General features: G+C 38.8%; 1 protein-coding gene across 1 annotated transcript; it reads right to left on the bottom strand.

The window, feature by feature from the left end:
- Nucleotides 1-322: 322 nt before the first annotated feature.
- On the bottom strand, nucleotides 323-24,434 carry LOC146001933 (uncharacterized). The gene is made up of 4 exons (XM_083139657.1): nucleotides 24,389-24,434; nucleotides 19,649-20,508; nucleotides 9,628-9,770; nucleotides 323-1,998 (listed from the first exon to the last, which is right to left on the bottom strand). Exons 2-3 carry the CDS (start codon nucleotides 20,478-20,480, stop codon nucleotides 9,658-9,660), a joined length of 945 nt encoding a protein of 314 aa, XP_082995783.1. The 5' UTR covers nucleotides 20,481-20,508; nucleotides 24,389-24,434; the 3' UTR covers nucleotides 323-1,998; nucleotides 9,628-9,657.

Below are 24,434 nucleotides of genomic sequence, written 5' to 3'. Positions count from 1 at the left end.
ATGAGCACTAATTGCGTGAAAACTTTCTCTCGACTAAATCTGCTACAAATTTAAACATCTTTGAAACATATAACATTTAAAAGATGTTTAAATTTGTGTATATAAAATGTGCAACACTTGAAGTATACATTAATATTAATTAGTGATAGGAAAATGCGGTAGCAAGCTATGCATTAATAAACACTGGACATAAATTGAATATTTTAATACAAAAATTTAAAAAAAGGTACCAAAATCATGCATCTTAAAAATATATGCAACACAAATGCCATATGTTTTATCACAGATTTTGGCACAATCAAATATAATGTGTAACTTATATTCTTATACTCTTGTTCACAACTCTTATGTGAATATAAATACCAGATCCTCTAAATTCTAACAAAATGTTCATTTAGGTACTAGCTACAAACATTACATATTCATCACAGTGACTTGACAGAAGATAAAAAAACTCTTTTCACCTCAAATTTATAATAGACTATGAGGTGTGGACAATAAAAATCGTTCCACTATATGTACAATGTACCTAAAAAAGTCATTCACTTGAAATAATGTCTTGAGCAAAAGCTATTTTAATCTCACTTACTGGACGTGGATGACTAGATGTTTCTTTGTCATACATAATGTTAAAGAAAAAACAATTCTCAGGCATTGTTCCTGATATTAGCGTACTTTACAATTTCATAACAATTTTCTTCTGCTTTAGCTTGCACCTTTCTATTTGCACATATATCAGCATTAAACAATGAGGGTGTACAAAATGTAACAACAAGCCTTAACTAAGTATTTGTTTGGCACAAAACACTATTACAAAATACAAAACTATCCGTGCTTTCCAGATTTCACCGGTGGACAGGCTGGTGAACTGCTGATGCATGCTTCGGTGTTCCGTATTTCACTGGGGCGCACCAAAGCTTTCACCAGGTTAAACCATGACATTATCAATTTACACCAGCCTCAAGAGCTGGTGAGGCTGGTGAATCAAAATGGTGTCACCTGCATTGAAGCTTCTTCTGTTTCGTGATATGAGTTCTGCAGGCAATAGTATGGAATGCCACCCCAATTTTGTTGCACGGAGGGCGAATAAACTGGATAAAGGCATAAACTGCCGACATTTTAAATACTCCTTCATTTGCACGCAAAGTAAAATAAGGTATCTCGATGCACCAAAACATGCATCCATCTTCTGCTGGAACATGCAGGAAAGCACCCATTTGCAAAATTCGATATCTTTACAAAAGAATACCACTTAAATTCGTACTGCACATGCAAAATAAGATGTCAAGTGAAAATATATAATATTCATGAAATATGTTCTGTGATTTAATCACTGATGGTGAATTTTTCCTGATAAACGCAGATATTCATGCGCATTTTGAATCTAACTTTCATTTGTTTTAGTATGAAGCTTTCCACATTTCACTGAATTTGATGTCATTTTTGGTGCACCAGTCTGATGCATGCTGGTGAATTCTGGAAAGTGCGATATGATGTCACCATGCATCATTGCTGAACTGTAATAAAAAGACTATAACACAAAACAATCGAAGGTGTACTTTTACTTATATAGTACATTTTTCTTGTGGTGCTTCCTGCTTTTTAGGAAGGTAATATCAAGTGTAGAAGCTCTTCAGACTTCTATATTGCACTATACTTACAACAAGGCATGAGGTGTAAAGCTTTGAACTTTACAAGTCAATAAAACAAGCTTCATTCTCACACTATTTTTAAATCGCATACTACGAACTCAAAACCCTTATTGATGATTAGTTGACAAAAATAACATATACACAACTCATTTTTTACAATGAGTCATCTTTTCACATGACAAGATAGTTTGTCACAAAACAGATATATAGTAACTAGAATAAATCTTTGGTTTAAAAATAATACATGGAAAAACAAAGGACGAGTCTTCCTTGTTATCACAAATGTTTTCAATCCTTATTGGGCACAATTTGCTTCCTTACAGTCATCCGAAATAAGAGGAATGCCCTAAAGAAAGGAGAAAAAAGTTGTAAATAATAATATATATTAGTAATAGAAAACATAAGGAAGACATAAAAGTACCTTACAAATCTACCGACCTTTGTTGCATTAAATTAGGTTTTGCAAACCCAGCAGAACACACATTCTAAAGAAAATTCTGTGAAAAATTGTTGATTAAATAAATTAAAGATTTTCCATCAAAATGGTTATACGAGGGGGTATGAAAAAGTTTTGCCTGTTGAGGTATAATTTGTTTAATAATGGAAAGATTGAAACAATGAACATACATATAGTTTGCCTGTAGTGTCCTCTACTCAGAGACACGTCCACACAGTTGCCATCACATTTGATGAATTTGTGCCAGCGTTTTATCCAGCCCTCAAAACCAGTTTGGAAAATTCCACAGAACACTCCCTGCTCCACTGTTCAGAGCTGTTTTAACCTCCTGTAGGTCATCGAATCTCATGCCACGAAGCACAGACTTAGCTCAGACATGATATCCCAAACTCTCAATCATTGCATGTGCTGACCCATAAGACACGTGCACTGCATCAGAAATCCCCTTGATGGTGATGCGTCTATCCTCTCGAATGAGCTCATCATCCCGGTGGCTGTAGTCATCGGTCAACAATGTTGATGGCCTGCCACTCCTTGTCATGTCCACACTTTCGGTTTCTCCCACTTTGAACTTAACTACATGTACTTAAGTCTGCGCTAAGTCTGTGCTTCGTGGCATGAGATTCGATGACCTACAGGAGGTTAAAACAGCTCTCAACAGTGGAGCAGGGAGTGTTCTGTGGAATTTTCCAAACTGGTTTTGAGGGCTTGATAAAACACTCGCTCAAATGCATCGAATGTGATGGGAAATGCATGTAAGGGTAACTCTGAGTAGAGGACACTACAGGCAAACTATATGTATGTTCATTGTTTCAATCTTTTATTATTAAACAAGTTATACCTCAACAGGCAAAAATTTTTGATACCTTCTCGTATATGTAACCTATTTTTTTTTATCTATGACTCTTTTTCATGCCCAACAAAAAACTAAACATAAAATTGGTTCCAGGTTGTTGTGAAGTATATCTCCTGCTACCAAGCTGATTCTTTACAGTAACAAGAAGGAATGAACTTTCATTATATAGCGTTCATCTTAAGTGTGAAAAGAATGACATCCTTGACAAAATAGAAGCACAGAGTAACGAACTTCATATCAAAATTTTGTAATGATGCTGCCTGCCTTCAATCATTTTCTAAAATGACAACTGCAAGCTACTGAGAATGACTTTGCACCATGCCATGAAGCATATATAGGAAGAAATAAGGCACCTCACATTTCTAACGATTTCTGCCATTTTGTAGGCGATGTGATTAGCACAATGGTCCAGCTGACTTTAACTCAGGTACGCATTTAATTGGGGCTCGTATTATTATATTTTTTAAAGCATTGATCACATAAATGATACATTATAAACAAATACAATATGATCTCCCATTATCAAAAAGGATAATTGTAAGCCCAGTAGGACTTGCACAGTGATTCATCTCTCTCCTGCTCAACCTTTGCCAGGCCTAAGCTGAAATTGATTGATTTGTTTAATTTTACTTCACTTTTTGTGCCACTTTTGGCTAATTTGCGAAGATGGCGATGAGTGATATGATGAATGGACACTTACAAACACCCAGGACCCCTGGCATCATAGCGCATTGTGCTAACCACTCTGCCACGGGGGTCAGCTCACTGAAGTTCAAACATGCTAGAACTGTTCACATTTTTTAGAGTTAAGACTAAATGGGATTATACCTGCCGCAAAATTAGTTTGGTATTGACGCTTGGGAAGCACGTGTTGAAATAGGGGTCTACGTCACTGCGGAAGGGTGGGTTGCTGGCATGCGAGCCAATCAAAATCTTCCCAGTGCTTCACCCAAGCCCTGGTTACCTAGCAACAGAAAACGTTTATCTCGGTGTTGCCGCTTATCTGGCGATTCTTCCTGCGATCAGATTTCATGTTGTTGGGCGAGGACGTGTTGTTTGTTTGTTGCGTTGCGTTGCTGTGATATTTTAACCGGTCAGTTTGTTTAGTGCTTATTGAATTTAGAGTATTCTTTGTTGTATATAGCGTGTTGTTTTAGTGTTTTTTCTTGTGCATAATTTTCTGTGTTCTGCTTGAGTGTGTCGTGAGCTTGTGTGAAGAACGTCAAGCACAGGAGGCAATACTCGAGATAACAATGTACCAAAGAGGCCATGCACTAAAAGAAAAAGGAATTCTTCTCAAAGGACAAACGCGGAAGATGGTTTGTTCTGAGCGCAAATAATTTGAGTAAGAGAAAAACAATGGGGTCCAATCATTTCTGTAAATAAAGTTCTGGACAGGACTGCTGCTGCTTTCGGCGTGTCTAAGAACACTATTGTTACCATAGGGAAAGAAAAATATAATGTGGTAGAAATAAATAAATGCGAGGCTTCAAAATTGGAAACCCCAGGAAAGAAGAGGAATATCAGTAAACGCGTGACAAATTTAGATACCTTTCAGCAAGATGCTATTCGTCGCCATATTTTACTCTTATTTTAGGAGGAAAGATCATCCCACTGTTGGGAAACTGCGCGTTTCGTTGAAAGATTCGGGACTTTTTCAAGGGGGGGGGAAACATCTTTAAGGACTGTCATAAAATCTCTGGGATTCTCATACAAAAAAAAAATAATGGATGCGAAATAAAGTATGGAGGCATATGGGGATGTGGAGGTAGAGCTCCACACATTCTGGACCTCGACCTAGGCCATATTATGGAGGTGATGTGCTTCACCAACCTCCTTTACCGCAGGTTTGCCCCAGGTACTCACGTGGGCTGAGTCGACCCCGGAGCCGCTCAGGATATTTGAAAAAGTTCCACAAACCACCGCGGGTCTCACGCGTGAAAGTCAGACGCTCCACCAACTGGACTTTGTGCAATTCAGTTGCGGTATAATTGAAAGACAGGCAGACTTTAAAGGCAACTTCGGAAAGAAATGATTATTGAAAAGGTAACCTGTAAACAATGCTCGTTTCGTTAATCTGTTCATGTTGTAAGGGAGATGGAAATGAAGAAAGGAAACTATAACACATTCATCATTGTTGTCATCATTGTTATTCCGTTTCCCTCGAAAAACAATAACACATTTCATCATTGTTGTTCCTTTTCATAACACGTTTTCCTCGACACAGCGTCAGACGGCTGCACTGCATACCGTACCGTACCGCATGATATGGCAACACCGTGACGCGTGTTCCTTCAGCTCTCAATACCAAACTAATTTTGCGGCAGGTATAGAGGTAATTAGTTATTTTTAAGGAAGAACTTTTGTTATTTGTCATTCATCTTTCCTACATAAAGAAGAAGAAAACTTAACCCTTGCAAACATGAGCTAGATACTGCCATGGTGAATTCGTGACTTGTTTGATGTACACATGGCAACACATAGCATTTGCTTGCACCCAAAACCCTAAAATCCTTTAAACGCAGTGTTGACAAAATTTATGTATTTTTAAAAGAAACAAAAAAAAAACATTTTCTTTGTTTTAAACAAATAAAATATTTAAAACGTAATGCCGAAAGACTTATTTTCTAAGAATAATGGTTAATAAGGATTATGTTAATCATCCAAGGACTGTATTTCTAGTTATAAAGTAAACATTTGACTAACTTCTTAAAATGTCTATATATGTTAGTCTTAAATCTCGCATGTAGGCTGTTCGAGAATGATCAACTAATACACAGTTTCCAAGTCCCACTCAGTCCATGTGATGACTACTATGTTCTTCGATATACAACATTTCATCATGAATGCAACAAAATATGGACACAACAACTATGCACAGTATGTTAAGTGCGGAACAAAATGGTTTCATCTATATACTATTCAATTTTCAAAAAGGTTTGGAATGCTTGTAAAGAAACGCTCGTAAGTGGAAGCCGGCAGAGATTTACCGGAAGTTGTGTGAGGTGAAAAAACTGGACGTCATAAGTACAACTGAGCGCAAGCACATTCTCTTCCACCATTTCAAGAGAGAGGTTTGACCCCACGAGTACGGACTTTTATCTCTCTCTTCAGCTGAAGAGATTTCTGGCAAGACATAAGTTTTGACAGCGATGCTGTTTTACAGAACATTCACTCTTTGGAGGCAGGCACAGGAGATGGGCATACAAAATTTAGTGCCATTCTACAAGAAATACCTGAACAGTAGTGGATCTGTGGAAAAGTAGGATAGGAGTCACTATAACTAATACAATAAATGTCAATTACTGCCAATGATCTCGGTTTAATTTGTGGCTAATCTGAACTTACTTTCTGGACACTACTCATATAAAGCTGCAGCCTAATAAATTCAATGAAACAGACAAAAAGTGAAAATATAGCAGCCACAGGAACATCAATTACTGAGGAAAGTGATATGTTTTTAGGATTGAATGATCTAAGTAGGTATTAGTATATTAAAATATTTATTTATTTATTATTACTTTATTTCATAACACTGGACATTAACTTCCGTCAGTGGCAGATTAATCATCATCTCTCGTGATGATAACAGGACGGTGAAGAGGAGGTGACTTGCAATGTGAGTGTAGCAGAAAACTTAAGATGTCAAAATTTTATAATGTTAACTGGAGCGTCCGATAAAAATAACACGCATAAAAGGAGCCTGAAAGTTTGTCCGATGAAATGTCCTACCAAATCAGACAAAAATCAGATGCATTAGAGCTCCATGCATTCATTTTTGTTGGATGTCGTAGTGAGATATTTTGTAGCAATTCGACACAGTTGGTGCCTTCACGCTCAACTTGAGGGTACAATTACTTGAGAACTACTTATTACAATAGTAATAAGACGTATTACAATGTAACAAACACCATTCTTAATGATTTTTTACATACTTTCAAACAAGCTGAAAATAAAATGGGGTTTCCATAAAAAAAAAGTTTGTGTTGAAAATCGTAATCTTATCATAGATTGTCTAAGTCATTAAATAGCTATGAAGTAATTGGCCAAAAACCTTTTCAACAAAATCCCATTCTACTTGCATAATTAATCATTACAGGGGTTTAAAAACAAATTGTACAACTTGTTAGTTTTACATCCATTTTATGAGTTTTTTGAATGTCTATAGAGCGTCTCAACCTTAAAAGTCAGTATGGGTTAAATGGAGCACGGTGTTGCCAGATCAACAAACGGAGTTGCATCGAGTCGCTGTTAATAGCTAATGATTGCAACAAATTTACTTCCTTAATATCGTATAGGAAATCATCAAAATCTATGTATTTGATACATTTTGGAAAAAGAAACCATAGTTACCTCAAGATTTGCATGTAAATGTTTATATTTCGACGTAACTATTTACCATTTTACATTTGCATTATATGTGTAATACAAGCAACTATTGTTGTTATTTCTTTCGTTGAATGTTGTATCCTTTACATAAACAGAATTAAATAAATGCAAAAACAAACATTAAGATACATTTTTTTACAGAAAATAAAGCACACTGCACTCCCTACAAACCCGGGGCACCAGCCTGCAACTGAATTGTAACCTTGGTGGCACGCAATGAATTTGATACACGAGACAGCCCGCATAAACAAACTACGATTGCGGAATAAATAACGGTGCTGTGGAGTAACAATACATTCTAAAATAACTTCAAACAATGGTCAACACTTTTCTCGCTTGGTCTGCATCTGTATCGCGACAAACTGAAAAGTTTCTCGCTAACCAACTTTTTCGTGTTATGGTCTGATGATTTATACAAAATATCCAATGTGTATATATATATATATATATATATATATATATATACGAGGGTGAATCAAATATGAACGAGCCTTGATTGGCTAAGCGTCGGAATGGGTAGCAGGGTGTGATTGGGCATGTGCGACTGGTAGGTGGGGCTGTCGTGAGTCAGGAACCAGAACAGCTGGAGTGTCGCATGCTTCGTTTAGTAGCTCTCACGATGAGTGAGCAGAGTGTGCCAGTGTCTGTTGCACAACGCATAATCATCAAGTTCCTCACCCAGGAAAACGTCAAACCGGCCGAAATTTACCAGAGACTGCAGGCCCAGTTTGGGAATGGTACCCTCTCATGGGCAAGAGTAAAGGTGTGGTGTAAGGAATTCCATCAAGGCCATGCACGTGTTGCAAATGAAGTGCACCCCCGTCATCCTCACATCAGTGTGACGAATGACAACATGGCTCGTGTTCGTGAGCTTGTCGAACAGGCGCCGAGTTACTGTGAAGCAAATTGCGGCAGAACTTGGTGTAAGCTATGGAAGTGTCCAATCAATCATCACAAAGCACTTGGGCAAAATCACAGCTCGGTGGGTTCCCAAGCTGCTGAATGTTGCTCAAAAAGATGACCGAGTTCGCATTGCTCGCCAGCTTCACACTCGTTTTGACGTGAAAGGGGAAGCATTTTTGCATCGCATCTTTACCTGTAACGAGACATGGGTGCAACATTACACCCCAGCATCCAAGCGCGCCAGCATGGAGTGGAGGAGGAAAGGCGAAGGAAACCCCGTGAAGGGCAAAGTTCGGTTGTCTACAGGGAAGGTGTTGGGCATGGTGTTTTGGGACTGGAGGGGGATCCTACTGGTGGATTTCTTACACGAACGTCGGACCATCAACACACCCTACTACTGCAGCCTCCTGGATCAAGTTAAGGTGCAGTATCGACGCAAACGACGAGGCTGTTCCATCCGCTGGTCTTGTTCCTACACGACAACGCCAGACCCCATACAGCAGGTGTTACGTGGCAGAAACTGGTGGAAATGCACTGGGAACCGCTTCTGCATCCACCGTACAGCCCAGACCTTTCACCATGTGATTTTCACCTGTTCGGACCCCTCAAAGAAGCACTTTGGGCCGAGCGATTTGCGACCAACGATCAGGTAGAAACCTTTGTGCGCAACTGGTTGGCTACCCGCCCAGCTTTATTCTTTATTCAGCTTTTATCTCATTCATATTTGATTCACCCTCGTAACTCTCTTAAGCAAATTAATTCACTCAGGCGAAGAATATCATATCTACAAACATCATAGATCCTGTAGAAAAAAAAGTGGCGAAGTTGTTCACGCAGTTTGATATTTATGGCTTTTGAAGTATTTACTAGAAAAAAATTAAGCGTTTTGAAAAATTGCATAATTATGAAAAATTCAGATCACATGAATTTATGACAGGTTATATAATGCCGTCAGTAAATACAGCATAAAAAACTACAGGTTAATGATTTCACTGTCTGAAATTTTTGACTGTTACATTTTGTAAATTTTGTAACATCTCGCAACGTAGCAGTGGTAAAGAGGGACAGAGGTATTGGCAAAACTTGTGTATTAGAGAGACAGGCGAGTACTCCATTTTCTTCCATACTGACTTTTAAGGTTGAGACACTATAGTAGATATATGATTTAGTTTTGGTACATAATTTAATTGGCTTTGCATAGCCTATAGGTTTCACACTATTATGTGCATATCTTAACTATTGACTTTGTCTATTACTGTACTTGGCCTAATGAAGACAAAATTTTATTATTATTATCATAATTTATTTAAAAAACCAAACACTTTCATTAATGTAGCACATATATTGTAATCTACCTAATAAATATTTACCTGTAACTTCAGCTTCATATTTACAGGAACTCAGTATACTTCACTTACACAATCATCACCACTGTAAACTGACATCTGCAAGGCAACCCATTTTGTAGGGAAATTTTCAGGTGCTGCTGTAGCAATGAACAAGATTCTGTCCCCTGAAAAATATGATATTTATAGTACTTACAAATTTCATGCACTTTCACCATAGCTATGCTAACACAAAGTATGATATTTTGAAAAGAAAACTAAAGATTAATACATTTATTTATTAGGAAAGAGAATACACAAGACATAATTTCAGTCATGTGCATATTAATTACAAAATTGAATGAAATGGGGAAAAAACATAATGAAGGTGAAATTCAAATAAGGAATATAATATTTCAAGCTACAATTTACATCTGAAAATATTAGTTTTATTCTATTTTTTCTATTAAATAATCACAAAATAGTAGAAAAAAGTTGAAAATATAAATAAACTGAAATTTAAGAAGAGAACGTAATTCCCCAACTTCAAATTTTCATAAATTTAATTTGTAAGGAAAGAGGGGACCAAGGAACTCACCAATATGACAATAACAGCAAAACTGCCAATAAGTTTACTGATATGACAATTCTACAAATAGTTTGTAACTTACATTGAGCTAGGGAAGTTAAAAATTTTATTTTTATTTTGTGACTGCTATGAATATGCAATGAAGAAAAGTTATGTAAAAAATTAGAAATTATGAAATAAATTAACAATGCACTTTGCTGAACTTCTTTCATATTTTAAATTTTTGTTTTCAAAAAGTGTTTCAGGGAACAAAAACAATGTGTCTACAATTTCGTAAAAACAAAATTCCCTGATTTTTCCTGCTTTTTCAGATCAAGAACCAAAATTTTCGAGACTAAAGCCAATAGGCCAATTCATGTATTTAAACACGTGTGTGTAAAAATGCCAATATACTTGATCTAAAACCACACTTAACCCAGGTTTTTAGAATATTAACTTCATGTTTAGAAGAGGTAAGAAGAAGGGAAAGTGAATAGAAATTGAGTGTTGGAAAAGGGTATCTGGGGTAAACTTCTACGTTAATACTTAACATATTAATACTTGACACATATTGACTGATTAACAAAGATCTTATAAAAATCAGCAATTATAAAATAAATAACACAAACCAAAAATTGCAAACGAAAGTGGGTAATTCCATTAGCCACTACTTAGTGCAGTAGATTTCTACATGAAAATGGTTCAAAACATGACCTTTTCCTAGAGTACTTAATAACTAATATCTACTGCAACTACCGGTAATACTCAGTTAGGGAACAGATTTTAAGGCGCAGCACTTTTCCCAAAATATATCTGTTTTCATACCGATCGTTTGAGATATGTATTTTAGGACATGAAAGTAAGTAAAATGAACACACTTTGTTGCACCTTTTCATGAGATTAGCACATTTATCCCCTTGTGAACCCCTCTTTGATGCTTCAACACCTTTTTCTTCCTTTTCTTTCATATTTTGTTAAAAAACTGGACATAAAATAAATTATTTTCACTATTCTTGAGCAGCTACATAAAATCTTATAGTCTCATTTTGTAGAGCAGAACAAGCCCCAATAGTTTGCAAGATAATGTAGCAAAACTCAAGAGAAAAAATATACAGGGTGTTGCAAAATACCTGTTACAATGCATGGGAGGTGATTCGGCAAGTAAAAAGAAGGAAAAAATGCCATGTGAAAAAATGTCGAAATCGGCACAGTTTGCGAGTGACAGGAGTGTGAAAATCACCTCACACCATGTGTAAAGCACAATAGAAAGATATCAATGTCGGATTAAAAGAATACAAAGAAAGTTGTGTCTGACGAATACAATGGTGCAGCAATATAGGCCCAGTGTAAATTGCGCAAGGGGACTCTCAAAGAAAGTGGGGAATCCCCTGATGGAAAATATAGGTAATTTACTATTTTCTACTTAATGTTGAGATCGGAATGTAGGCAGTAAAAAATGTCGACGGATGCCCACATGTCCCACCACTACTGGGATACCGTCCCACACTCGGAGAAATAGGAAATTCACCTGAAAATGACGCTATGCCGTCAGATTACGCTGAGATTGATTTTAGCTAATTGATACAGAAAGCCCCACTAGAGGCGCTGGGAGTGTAGGTCACCTGTTACGTATTAGTGTTGGTGGATACTAAGTAGAGAGTGTAGTCGACCGTTGTTCTTCCTGTCTGTTCTGCATGTCGCAGCGTGGAGTATAGTCTGGCATGTGTGGTTGAACTGCGCCAAGGAATATTGTACGTAGAGTACGTATTCCCGTGTTATTTCTCGGTTTGCAACAACTGCATGGACACCTGTGTGACATTACGTGGGTGGTAATCACGGTAGTTGTGATCCGTCACTCGGAGGGAAAATGCACCCTGTTGCTGGTCAGTTCTCGAACAGGATAATGCCGGAGTACTCTACCCACGAGCTTGCTGATATGCATCTCGTATATGGAGAGGCAAACCAAAAAAACCCTGAAGCACGGCGTTCGTATCATGAACGTTTTCCCAATAGGCGGTTACCAGCACATGCACTCTTTCAAAGACTTGATGCTCGACTGGGTGAAACTGGATCTCTACTACCCCGTAGTAGGGATGGCCAGATCCGAAATCCGGATCCAGTTGGTTCCGGATCTTAAGGATCCGGATCCTAAAATTTTTCGGATCTGGAATTTTCAGATCCGGATCCGTTTTGCCATCCAACATGCAATAATCTTGGAAAGTAAGAATGTGCTTATAACATATTGTTACCTGCTAATATACATACACACACACACACACACACACACATATATATATATATATATATAGTGTGTGTGCCCGCGTGCGCGATTTGTAATTAATTAATACACTTACAAGGGAGGTCTAAGTTTCCCCCTCCGAATTTCCATGAAACTTGGCAGGTGTATAGAGGCTCCCCCCTTCAAATGTCAAGATGAGGAGAAATTGAAGTGGGGATCTGACCCCGAAACCACGTAAATATGGCATAGGAAGAAACAGGGGGCATAGGGTCTCTCTAAACACCTGTAAAATTTTATGGGAATCGGAGGGGGACACAGGGGTCAGATCCCCACGTCAATTTGTCCTCATCTTGACATTTGAGGCGGGTTTTGCCCCCTAAAACAGTTTTTTAGCCGAAACAAAAAAAAAACACGTATTTCTTCCTTTGGGCCCCACTATAGACCTGCCAAGTTTCATGGAAATCGGAGGGGGACACTTAGATAACCTCCCTTGTTAGTCTTACACTTTCTAATTATAATTCTGCATAATTTCTGCATATATTATAATGTTTCATTTTAATTTGTAAAACTGTAACTGTAGAACAATTGTATATTTTTTGTATAACATTTCTATCTTGTTAAATGTGTTAAAGGTTTCATCCTGGAATGGAATGTCTCACATTTATGTGTGTTTTCATTTCCAATACATTCGAATGAATACATATTCGTTTCAATGGCATTTACAAAATCACCTCTGACATTTTATGTTAAACAAGTAAGATTATTTTAGTGCACGAGTGTGTTAGCCAATGCGTAGCAAAGTATTTTAGGAACAACACTTGAAAAAAATTCTTGTAGGACTAACTAATGAAAAATTTCTTTGTAATCGAAGATCATAATACCTTTTAAGGTGTGGTAATATTATAATGGGATTGAGATACGAAACTCTCGGATCCGGATTCGGATCCAGATCCGAAAGTTTCGGACCTGGATCCAAATCTGGAATTTTCGGATCCGGAACTTTCGGATCCAGATCCAGATCCGGAACTTTCGGATCCAGATCCAGATCCGAAACTTTTGGATCCGGATCCGTTTGGCCATCCCTACCCCGTAGGTGGGATTGTGGAAGACCCCACACTGTTCAATTTGAAGAGGACATGTTGGACGCGATACGAGACTTTCCCCTACCTATGGATTTCTGCCAATGGTACGTGCAACAAACTCTTGCCATTCCAGATTTCCCAACAATAGTTTTGTGGACCGATGAGGCAATGTTCACCAGGGACGGCATGTTCAATAGCCACAACAGCCACGTCTCGGATATGGACAATCCGCATGCAACCATCATCAACATAGGTTCGCAGTGAATGTGTGGTGTGGCGTAGTAGGTGGCCACTTGATAGGCCCGTAAATTTTGCCCTCTACTTGTGTGGTGGGAATTATCGGGTGTTTCTACATGATGTATTACCTGAACTTTTGGAAAACGTGCCACTGGCAGGTAGACAACGTATCTGGTTTCAACACGACAGCGCCCCCGCATGTTTCGACGGGGGAGCCAGGGCCTTACTCAACGATATTTTCGGTGATCGTTGGATTGGCAGGGTTGGACCTTTACCGTGGCCACCTCATTCCCCCGACCTTACACCACTGGATTTCTTTGTGCGGGGAGAAATGAAAAGGCTCGTGTATGAAACCCCTGTGGAAAGTGCTGAGGACCTCATTACTCGCTTTAGTGCCGCTGCTGGGACAATTGGTGACATGCGAGAGGTATTTGTGCGTACCAGACAATCAGTGCTTTGCCGATGCCATCTTTGTCTTGAAGTCAATGGCGGACATTTCAACAACATCTCTTGAGTATACCGGTGTTTGTGAGCTCCTATCAGCACCACATAGTGTCCTTTAGTGAAAGTGTGAAGATGCTGGCGATCGCTGTACTTCATACCATCGAACTGCATGTGCGGAGGTTGTGCGCTTTTCAAAGGAATCCATTCAAGCTGTGCTGTGCCTGGAAATGTTACATGCCATTGTGTGCGTTTTCTCGCCATTCTCAGTCTTCATTCCTTCGAGGATTACCCACTTTCTTTGGGGAGCTCTCTTGTAGTATGTACAGCCTGATGACATGTGGCCATTGTTTAACTTTTGTTTTTTGTACTGCAAAGTAGTGTTTCAACATTACAGGATTGAAAACGGTTTTTTATGATTTTCCCTTATTTTTTTCCATTTGGGATGGTGCCCCAGCAGTAGTGGGACATGTGTACATACGTCGTCATTTTTTACTGCCTACATTCCGATTTTAACATTATGTAGAAGATAGTAGAAAATTTATTGTATTTTCCATCAGGGGATTCCCCACTTTCTTTGAGAGTCCCCTTGAACAATTTACACTGGGCCTCAATTGCTGCACCGTTGAACTCGTCAGGTATGATTTTGTTCGTATTATTTTATTCCGACATTGATATCTTTCTTCCTTCTTGAGTTATTGTGCTATAAACATGGTGTGAGGCAATTTTCGCATGCCTGTCACTCGAAAACGGTGCCGATTTATTGGGTTGGTGCGAATGAAATGTCCGGCCCAGGTGCGTCATTGCCAAAGGCCAAAAAAATCAAAACTACAATACCTGGTTAATCAAAATAGTCGCCGTCTGCAGCCACACATTTTTGTCATCGCTCAGCCAACAATTGGATTCCATGACAAAATAAGTCTGGAGTCTGCGATGCAAAGATCTCCCCAACGGCATGTTGCACCGCCTGATCATCAGCGAAGGTCTTCCCTGTCAGGAAGTGATCGAGATGCCGGAAGTGATGGTAGTCAATAGAAGAGAGGTCGGGAGAATATTCTGGATGAGGAAGGGTTTCATATTGCAACTCATGGAGAGCCTGCACCGTCCTTTGTGCGACATGTTGGCGAGCATTGTCGTGCAACACGAGGACACCATGTCTGTGAACCATTGCTGGATGCTTGTGGAGAAGTTTGTGGTGCATTTCATGGAGTTCAGCACTGTAACAATTTGCATTGATGGTTTCACCTCGCCTGAGAAAGACATGATGGATCACACCCACTATAGACCACCATACCAACAACAACACCTTCCGTGGGTGGAGAGGTGGTTTCGGAAACCGCCCTGGACGTTGATCACGATCCAACCATTGTCCTGATCGTTTATGATTGTCATAGCAGATCCATTTTTCATCTGAAGTGACAATCCGATGCAGGAAACCATCCCAGTTATTCCTTACACTCAGAGAACTGCACACCTCCAGATAGCGAGTCTTGTTGGCCGGTGTCAAATCATGTGGTACCCATGAGTCCAACTTTTTCACTTTACCGATCGCACGGAGCCGCCAAACGACAGTGGTATGGTGTATGCCTAACTCGCCTGCAATGGCACGAACACTTTTCCGAGGGTCCGCTTCCACGGGGTTCCTGAGGAGCTCATCCGAACATGATGTTGGTCAATGGCCACTGGGTTCATTTTGCAATGCTGTGTCACCGGAATGAAATTTGACAAACCAGCGGCGAATGGTGCGTTCATTTACCATTCCTGGCCCAAATGCACTGTTAGTGTTTTTGGCGGCTTGCTGAGCAGAATGTCCCCGTTTGAATTCGTAAAGACAAATCACTCGCAATTGTGTGTTCTCCATGGTGCACTTTCAGACGACCCTGTTCAGCAACAAACTGCATCCTGACTGTCTCGGTGCTCCAGCCTGTTTGCTGGACGTATACAGAGTTTATGACGTTAGACCTGTGACCTAAGTCAATCCCTGTGTTGTGTTGTTGAGGTGAGTTTCCCACCTCACGTCAAAGCGGACATTTCATTCGCACCAACCCAATAGACACTTTTTCCTTGTTTTTACTTGTCGAATCACCTCCCAAGCATTGTAACAGGTATTTTGCAACACCCTGTATAAACAAAACATATTCGGCAGTACTACGCAGTCCGCATGCATTATATACAGAAGGTGCAGCAGGCCCGTAGCTAGAATTGATCTCCAAGGAGGAGGGGGGGGGGGGGTTGTAAACCAGGTCCATTTTTCAAAAGTTGAACAGTGTTAAATATAGGTAAATTATTTGTGTTGGGGAGAGGGGGTCATTAAGTTAATATAAAATTTAGAAATATCTCACAAATAGTACATTTTTCTATAGGTATCTTCTAAAACATCTCTTGAAGTGTTAATTGTTATTGACATCATCCTTTATTACATACTACACACTACTTTTAATGATACAGATATTTATATCATACAAAAAATGCAGAACATTCAATCATTGTGCCTACTGTACATTCTACCCCCGGCTGAAGGAATAAAATTTCCCTTAGTTCCCAAAACTTAGGAACTGTTGACCTTTGATGCAGATATGGAAGGAATGTGGATAATGAAGTCAAAGTCACAGATTTCTGTCTAAATGGGAGACTGCAACAGGGCAGCAAAGGTACGGATAAAGAAGCTCCTCTCTAAATGGACATTCTATAGTCTAGAGAATCTTCTAAACACTTGCTGCTACTTTGACTTCAGCTCATAAAGAAGATGAAGTTCATGTTCTGTGAATTTATTTTTCACCAAGTTGTGAGAAAAATTATATCTCCTGTCTACATTTTTACTTTTCACTGCAAACAAATTATACAAAATAGTTTTACCTAATGTCAAGCGGGAGCTCAGCCTGGCTATGGCCCAGCTATGCAAGAACTTTCTAAACTTTGTACAACCTACTAAATACAGGGTGTCTACAAATGATTGAAGAAGTTTCACGATGTTACTGTATGTGTACGAGGTTTGCTATTTATGTATCCAGAATAACAAACAAAAAAAATGTATCATTGAAAATGGTTTTAATGTTTTTCAAAATATTCTCCATGATGATCAATGCACTTTTGCATACGTTTGAACCAATTCTCATAGCACTTTGTCCATTCCGATTGAGGTATCTCGAAAACATGCATTTTGAATGCATGAATCGCTTCTTCTGGTGTCGAAAATCGTTGACCACGTAGCTTATTCTTCACGTACGGGAACAAAAAGAAATCATTGGGTGCTAAATCAGGGCTATACGGCAGATGACCCATCAATTCAATGTTTTCACCGGTCAAATACTGAGTTGTTTGGACTGATGTGTGACAACTTGCATTGTCATGGTGAAGAATGATCCTGCACCCCTGGTTGTTTTTTCTGATTTCCCCAAAGACTTCTGGCAAACACATGGTTGTGTACCATTCAGAATTGACGGTTCTACGATTCTCTAGTGGCACTGTAGCCCATGTCCATTTTTGCCAAAAAAAACAGGTGACCATTTGCTTCGACGTGCTTCTTGCATGAAAAACTTTTGTTGGGTTTGGCTCATCTTTGAACACCCACACTGTCAACTGCTGTTTGCTATCAGGTTCATACGCATAGATCAAAGATTCGTCACCTGTGTAGATGTCACACACGGCTTTTGAAGCACCACAATTGTATTTTGTGAGTATTTGTTTGCACCAATCGACACGAGACTTTTTTTGAGCGATTGTCAAATTATGCGGGATCCAACGCGAACAAATCTTCTTCCCGGCTAAATGTTCATGCAATATCTTATGTATGCTAGTCATTCTAAGGCCCAGGGATGAGTCAATCTCACGATATGTCACATGACGATCTTGCATTATCAGTTCTCGCACAGCATCAATGTTTTCTGGTACAACAACAGATTTTGGACGACCTTATTTAGATTCGTCTGTGAGCGAACGACGGCCACGATTGAATTCACTAAACCAATGATATACAGTGGTTTTAGATGGTGCTTCATCGCCAAAAGTCGAAGTGAGTTGATCGGTGCACTGTTGTTGAGATAATCCACGTTGAAAGTCGTATAAAATCATTGCTCGAAAATGTTCAAGTTAATTCCATTGTTGGCCTCCGATGAAATTTTCAAGTCTCTGTAACAAACAAAAATAGCATCTGTAAGCACAACGTTCTGGGTACATATACCATAGAAATGTCCAACTTTACGATAGATATATTAGATGTTACCTAGCAACATTAGTATTGCCAGTTCCGGATCCATAAATAGCAACCCTTGTATTATTGAACATATTGTGAAGTAACTTTACAGTTTTGTAGAGAAACTCAACAATTATTGTGACACATTACAAGTGTTCGATATGTTCCCTCTTCGTGATTCTGCAGACATCAACTTTATAATCAAGTTATTCCCAAATTCGATGAAGCATGTACCTATCAATTCGATCAAAAGCACTGATGATACAAGCCCGCAGTTCTGCTACATCACTCGGTAATGGAGGCACAAACACTAGAACCTTCACATAATCCCACACACAAAAAAGTCACCGTGAGGCAATGACAGCAGTTGTTGATCATCATTTCCACAATGACCGACCCATCGGTTTGATACTCTGGTGGTTAAGATTTTGTGGACATCGTGATGGAACTGGGGCGGAGCACCATCCAACTGGTGGATAAAGTTCTCACTGTCTGTCTCGAACTGTGGCATGAACCAATTTTCTAACATGTCAAGATACCCGTATTCTGAAATGGTTGTTTGCTGGAGAAGAAGCAGCTGTAAACTCTAAATTTTGAGAGTGCACAAAGAGCATTGAGTTCTGGAAAGTCACGCCACGGTGAACAGAAAACTTCCATAACTTGTAACGTGTCACAAAACTTGTTGAGTTTCTCTACAGATCTGCAAAGTTACTTCGTGATACGTTCAATAATACATGTACAGTAACATCATGAAACCGCTTTCAATCATTTGTAGACACCCTGTACTTTCCGCTACTTAGGCTTCAGTTCATACACATGATGAAGGAATGATCTTTGTTCTGTGAATTTGTCCTTTCATCAAGTTATGAGCACATAATATTCGCTGTCTACATTTTCACTTGTCACTACAAACAAATTATACAATACTTTTACCCAATAACTGGGTGCTAATGACAATGCAAAGGGGGGCTGACCACGATGCCAGGGGGGGGGGGTGAGCTCCCCTGGCCCTTGCCTAGCTACAGGCCTGAGGTACAGAAAAAGAGAGCATTGAATAAAGGCATTTTATCAGCATCTGTTTTGCACCTTAAAATCCTTTCCCTATACTCAGTACATCAAACTGAAGTATAGTTTGTTCAAAAAAAAAAAATCTTGCTTGTCCTTTTTATTTGTTCAAAAAACTACTTTTAGTGCACTACTACAAAAATGTTGATTTTTACAGAAACACAGTATATTACCCTGACATTTCCAGCAAAAAGTAAGTTCCCTGAATTTTCCAGGATTACCACACACGCTGAAAAACTCACCTTCCTTAAAAATGTTCATGATGTTGAAAGTTGACAGATTTAGCTTGAATAAGAAGCATGAGCTACGATGGAACAATATTGTTTGCCAGTGGTTCTTTTTCACAATTCCTAGTGCGATTCCAAACTCCTTATTTAAAACTGACATAATTGTTCCTTGCCCTCGGATGAACATCGAGTGTGGGCTGAATGCTATTTGCCTTATAATGGCTAAATGATTGTTGTTGGTCTGTTGAAATTTGCTGTGGTTATCATAAGCAACTAGAGGTTTCCTCCCCTTCCATACCATGGTGGCAAACCACTCACATTTGTATTCATTCTCCTCTGGCTCACTTGGAATTGCATCAAATTTCACAGTCTCCTCCAGATTCAACACTGTTTCCAGCTTTTGCTTCTTACTCGGGCGTTTTCCATGGTTGAAGAACTTGCTAGCTTGAAACAGAACCTTATGCTCCTTGCCTCTAGCATTGGGAAATGCTATTACACCGTGCCGATGCGAAAATTCCATAACCCTGCCAGAGAAGTTGACAATTCCTGAACAATGTCTGATGGTTCCGGGAACGGCATCTCGTTTCCATGCTCTTGAGATGATCCACCCGCATTCATATAGCTTCATCTTGTCGTCACATGATTCACAATTGAACATTACTACATCACCCTCTGCTAAGTAATCATACATCCCATGCAATTCAGATACATTTCTTCCTTCAACAATAAAGTTATCGAGTTTCATCAATGCATGTTCTTCATTTCCCTCAAATAGAAATTTTACAACAGCATGGAATGGTACAATAATTTCCGTCACAACTCCACTTGCATCATGTAAACACTTCATTTTGATTAAAGGATGAAGAAGGAAAAGCCTGTAAAAGGGAAAAAATAAAGCAAAGAAAGAGCATTATGCTTTAATCTCTCAAGTTTTTAACCTACAAAAAGTTAAAACTAATCATTAGTAAATAACGTGACACAGCAAATTCAGGCACACTGAGTGGATAGCCTAACAACGAAAACTTCCAAGTTTGAAACCTATCCTGGTTCAGAATGTCCCTCTATCAAATGTTATCCTAATTTCCACGTTTAACCAAAATTAGCAGAAGGGTAAAGCAAAATATGTACACACACAAATACACAATAAATATAAAATTTCCCCTTTTCTCTAAATTATTGTAAATTTCAATGATATCATTATTAAAGAGTATTCTTCGCTATTTCCACCATTCTGACAAAAAGAGATAGTTGCAATCTAACATTTGCTACAACTTAGGTTCCACCATGGAAGTTTTCTGTGTACATATGAAACACTGATCCTAAAACTGAGGCAGACACTGAAATAGATTGGTCATAAAAAAAAAGATCCATTAAAAAAATCTTACCTTTCTTCAGATTTTCTTTTATTAATTCCACATTATGCTCAGACAGGCTAATAGGGACTGAATCTAGTTTCAAAATGGAACCATTATGCAATATGAACCTGGTATCCCTTGGCATAACTACCGCCAGTGGCACAGCGGCCACCTTCGCAACTCTTGCAGTGCAGGGGCCCCACAACGTTCTTTCTGTGCTCTTGAAATTTTGTATATAAATCACAGAAATAATCAATAGAAAGATCCGCTAGTTTCTTTTCTCTTAGTGAAATTTGAATATGTATCAACAGAGTAAAAAGGTAAAGTGCTCCCCTGTGCATAGCACCATGCCACGAAGGCGTATAGGGGGTGTGGGGGTAACACCCCACACTTTCTTGATTCTGGTCGTGAGTGGGGGTGATGTGATCAGCATCACGCCCCTGACTGCCTTTACCCCCCAGGGTTTCCCCCAGGTACCCATGTTATTCGACGCTGGGTGGGCGCCGGGGCCGCTTCCACCGTTAGAAAAGTTCCCGGATTTGAACCGGCCAGGGATCGAACCCGGGACCTTGAGCATGGTAGTCAGACGCGTTACCGACTGAGCCACCGCGGACACTATGTAAGCTGCATAATATGAGTCAACGTGCACAACATACAACTTCACAATTCAGTGTTCATTATTACTGTTTTCAATGTGTGGGAAGTGGTGGTGTGGTTCACAGTAACATATCATAAGATGATGTCTGAGGTAATAAGCAGGTGCATATTGGTTCATTCAGTGGAGACTGGAAACTTTACATGTGGATTCCTTCCAAAATGCCGAATTAACTTACTTGCTCGCAGATGGTCATCAAGGAGAATAAATCATGTCCTCACACTTTTCTATGTCGTTTATCATTGACTTATAGATAGAGACTTATGAGTAGGTAAAGCAGGCAAGTTTTTAGTGTTTCGGAATCGTGAAATAACATAAATTATGCAATTTTTCAGAATAACACTGAATTTTGCACTTTAACATGAACAACACCTCACAATATGCAACATAAATTGTGAATAACACTTCTTCTGTCATTTGTAGTTTAGTTGGTGATCGTTCGATTCAAAAAAGATTGTCACGCTTCATTTATTGCAGTCTGGCACAGACATGACTGGCATTGTTTAACCTCGTCATAGAATAGAATTAGCTTGGGGTGATCTTCCCAGAAGGGAAATTTCATAGGACCGGTAAAATTTTCAGGAAGTAGCACCTGTTGTGTTTCGGTTGGAGGGGTATACACAAAACAATATTTTGAGGTTGCAGAGGGATGTCTTGGCATTGTTAGAGAAATGTGATGTGTACGATTGTGTTCACGAATTTGGATGTTATCGTTCAATAAACATTTCATATTTAGTAACTGAAGAGATGAAATAGTTTCCCAAATGTAAGAAATTTTCTCTCAATTTTCCAGAACTAATAAATACGTGAAATTCTAAAGCATAGAAGGAACAGTAAAAATGAAACCAATTTTAAATTAATAACTCAAAATTTTGCCCCCAAACCGTGAAAAACAACATCAAAACTTAGGTAAAAATAAAACGAAAACTTCATGTTCCTACTTATAGAGTATGAATTGTCTAAATTGATGATCGCAGCAGAAAGATTCACTTTTTCAGCTAGCCTGTCTCACACAATGAAGAATCCAACTTCGTAATACATGAACTCTGACCACTATAGAGCAACCACAAGGAAAAGAACCTTTGGTCAACAGTCTCCGTGCACCTTCCTCTTCATTGGTTCAACTTGTGGGTAAGAGTCTAGTTTACATCCTTTTCATAAGGAATACGTGTCATATATCGTTGGAAAGGGTATTGTATAAGGAATTCAACAAACTAAATCCCAAGGTGAGGAAAAATTTTCTCAAGGAGAAAATCGAGAGAAACCGATGTTGTCCGGATATGCATGATTGAATGTACATTTTTCGATGATAAAGCTCATATTTAGGGGTGAAATGAGTGCTAATGGAACCTAACCTAACCTCATAGGCATACCTCGTTCCTGTGAATGATTAGTGATAGAAAGTGTAAAAAGAAAAACTTACTTATCCTACGGATGCCGGAGCGCCGGCTGTCTGCTAGCATGGTTTTGTTATCGGGAAAGAAGGACGTAAACTAGACTCTAGCCAACTTGTGCCATAAGTATGGGAGTATGGTGGCAGAGGAGTCCCAAATACTCTTAAGTTATGCTCCTCTACAATGTAAGGGACCAAGTTTCGCATACATAAAATACTACAGGCAAAATTAATGTTTTGTATATTTTAACTTCTAGTTTCTTAGATATTATACGAGAAGTTCCAATTGTAACCTAATCGCAATAAAACAAAAGGAACTTGTGCCAAAAAAGTTTTCTCTATTACTGTAACAAACTATAACAATTACCAGTAAATTTCACTTTACATCGCTTTTCGCTAATTGTGGCAATGAGGATGAAATATGGGTATGAATAGAGAATACCGGAAGTATCTCCGATTGCTTTCAAATTCGGGATACTCACTAATTTTGGCCTCGTAATCACGAATCTGCAGTTAAAATTTGGCGGTCACATCTAGAAATTGCAAAATTACCTTCTCAATTACCGCTATGATTCTCCATATACTAACAAAAAAAATGATATGAAGATGTCTTCCTTGCCGCACAACGGTCTTGTGTTGTGCACTAAGTGAGAGAGTTGATTTGCATGTGAGAAAATGGCATCTTGCGTAAAGGTGGGAAACATGTTTGCCCCACAAACCATTTATGGTAAGGTAAGATTAGGTTAGGCAAGCACAGTTAAAATTAAGGGAGATCGTAAACATAGTTTTGAAACGCTAATCATTGCAAAAAAATAGTTGTTTTCTCCGTTCACGGACACACTTTTTTCGACTTATTTTGCAATTAGTGAGTATGGCGAATTTGAAAGCAATTGAAGATACTTCCGGTATTCTCAATTTGCTCCAAAATATGTGATGAAATTGATGAAAGGTCACCTAGGCGGTTAAATAAAAACCGAGAACGAGAATGTACAGGGCCCTAATTCCACACCTTACTATGCCCTATGAAAGTATTGGTGTTAGATGAGCGATGTTTTCACTTTGTATCGTCAATATTTTGCACGTATTGCGCTTAATCTATAACGAAGCCAGAGAACTGTATAACTTTGAAGTTAATTTATGGTTCATGTCATACGCTTCGAATTATGTAAACTACTACTTTGTTCATGCTGCAATCTCTGTCTAGAATGGTATGTGCATTTTCTTTCTTTAATGTAAAGGTACACTCAGAATTCTAAATTATAACAACGGGTAGAAAATTAAATAATTTCTACATCAAAAAGATTAGTAAATGAACTCCCAACATTTCAAAAAAGTTACAAAATCAAGCTTACCCAAAACTACGAACGGGACAAACCCTTTTGTGGTCGTTGCATGTGA

This window comes from Lepisma saccharinum, chromosome 18 (assembly GCF_977018435.1).
Source record: "Lepisma saccharinum chromosome 18, izLepSacc3.1, whole genome shotgun sequence".
In the NCBI taxonomy this organism is placed as follows: Eukaryota; Metazoa; Arthropoda; class Insecta; order Zygentoma; family Lepismatidae; genus Lepisma; species Lepisma saccharinum.
This window is presented reverse-complemented; position numbering and strand designations above follow the sequence as displayed.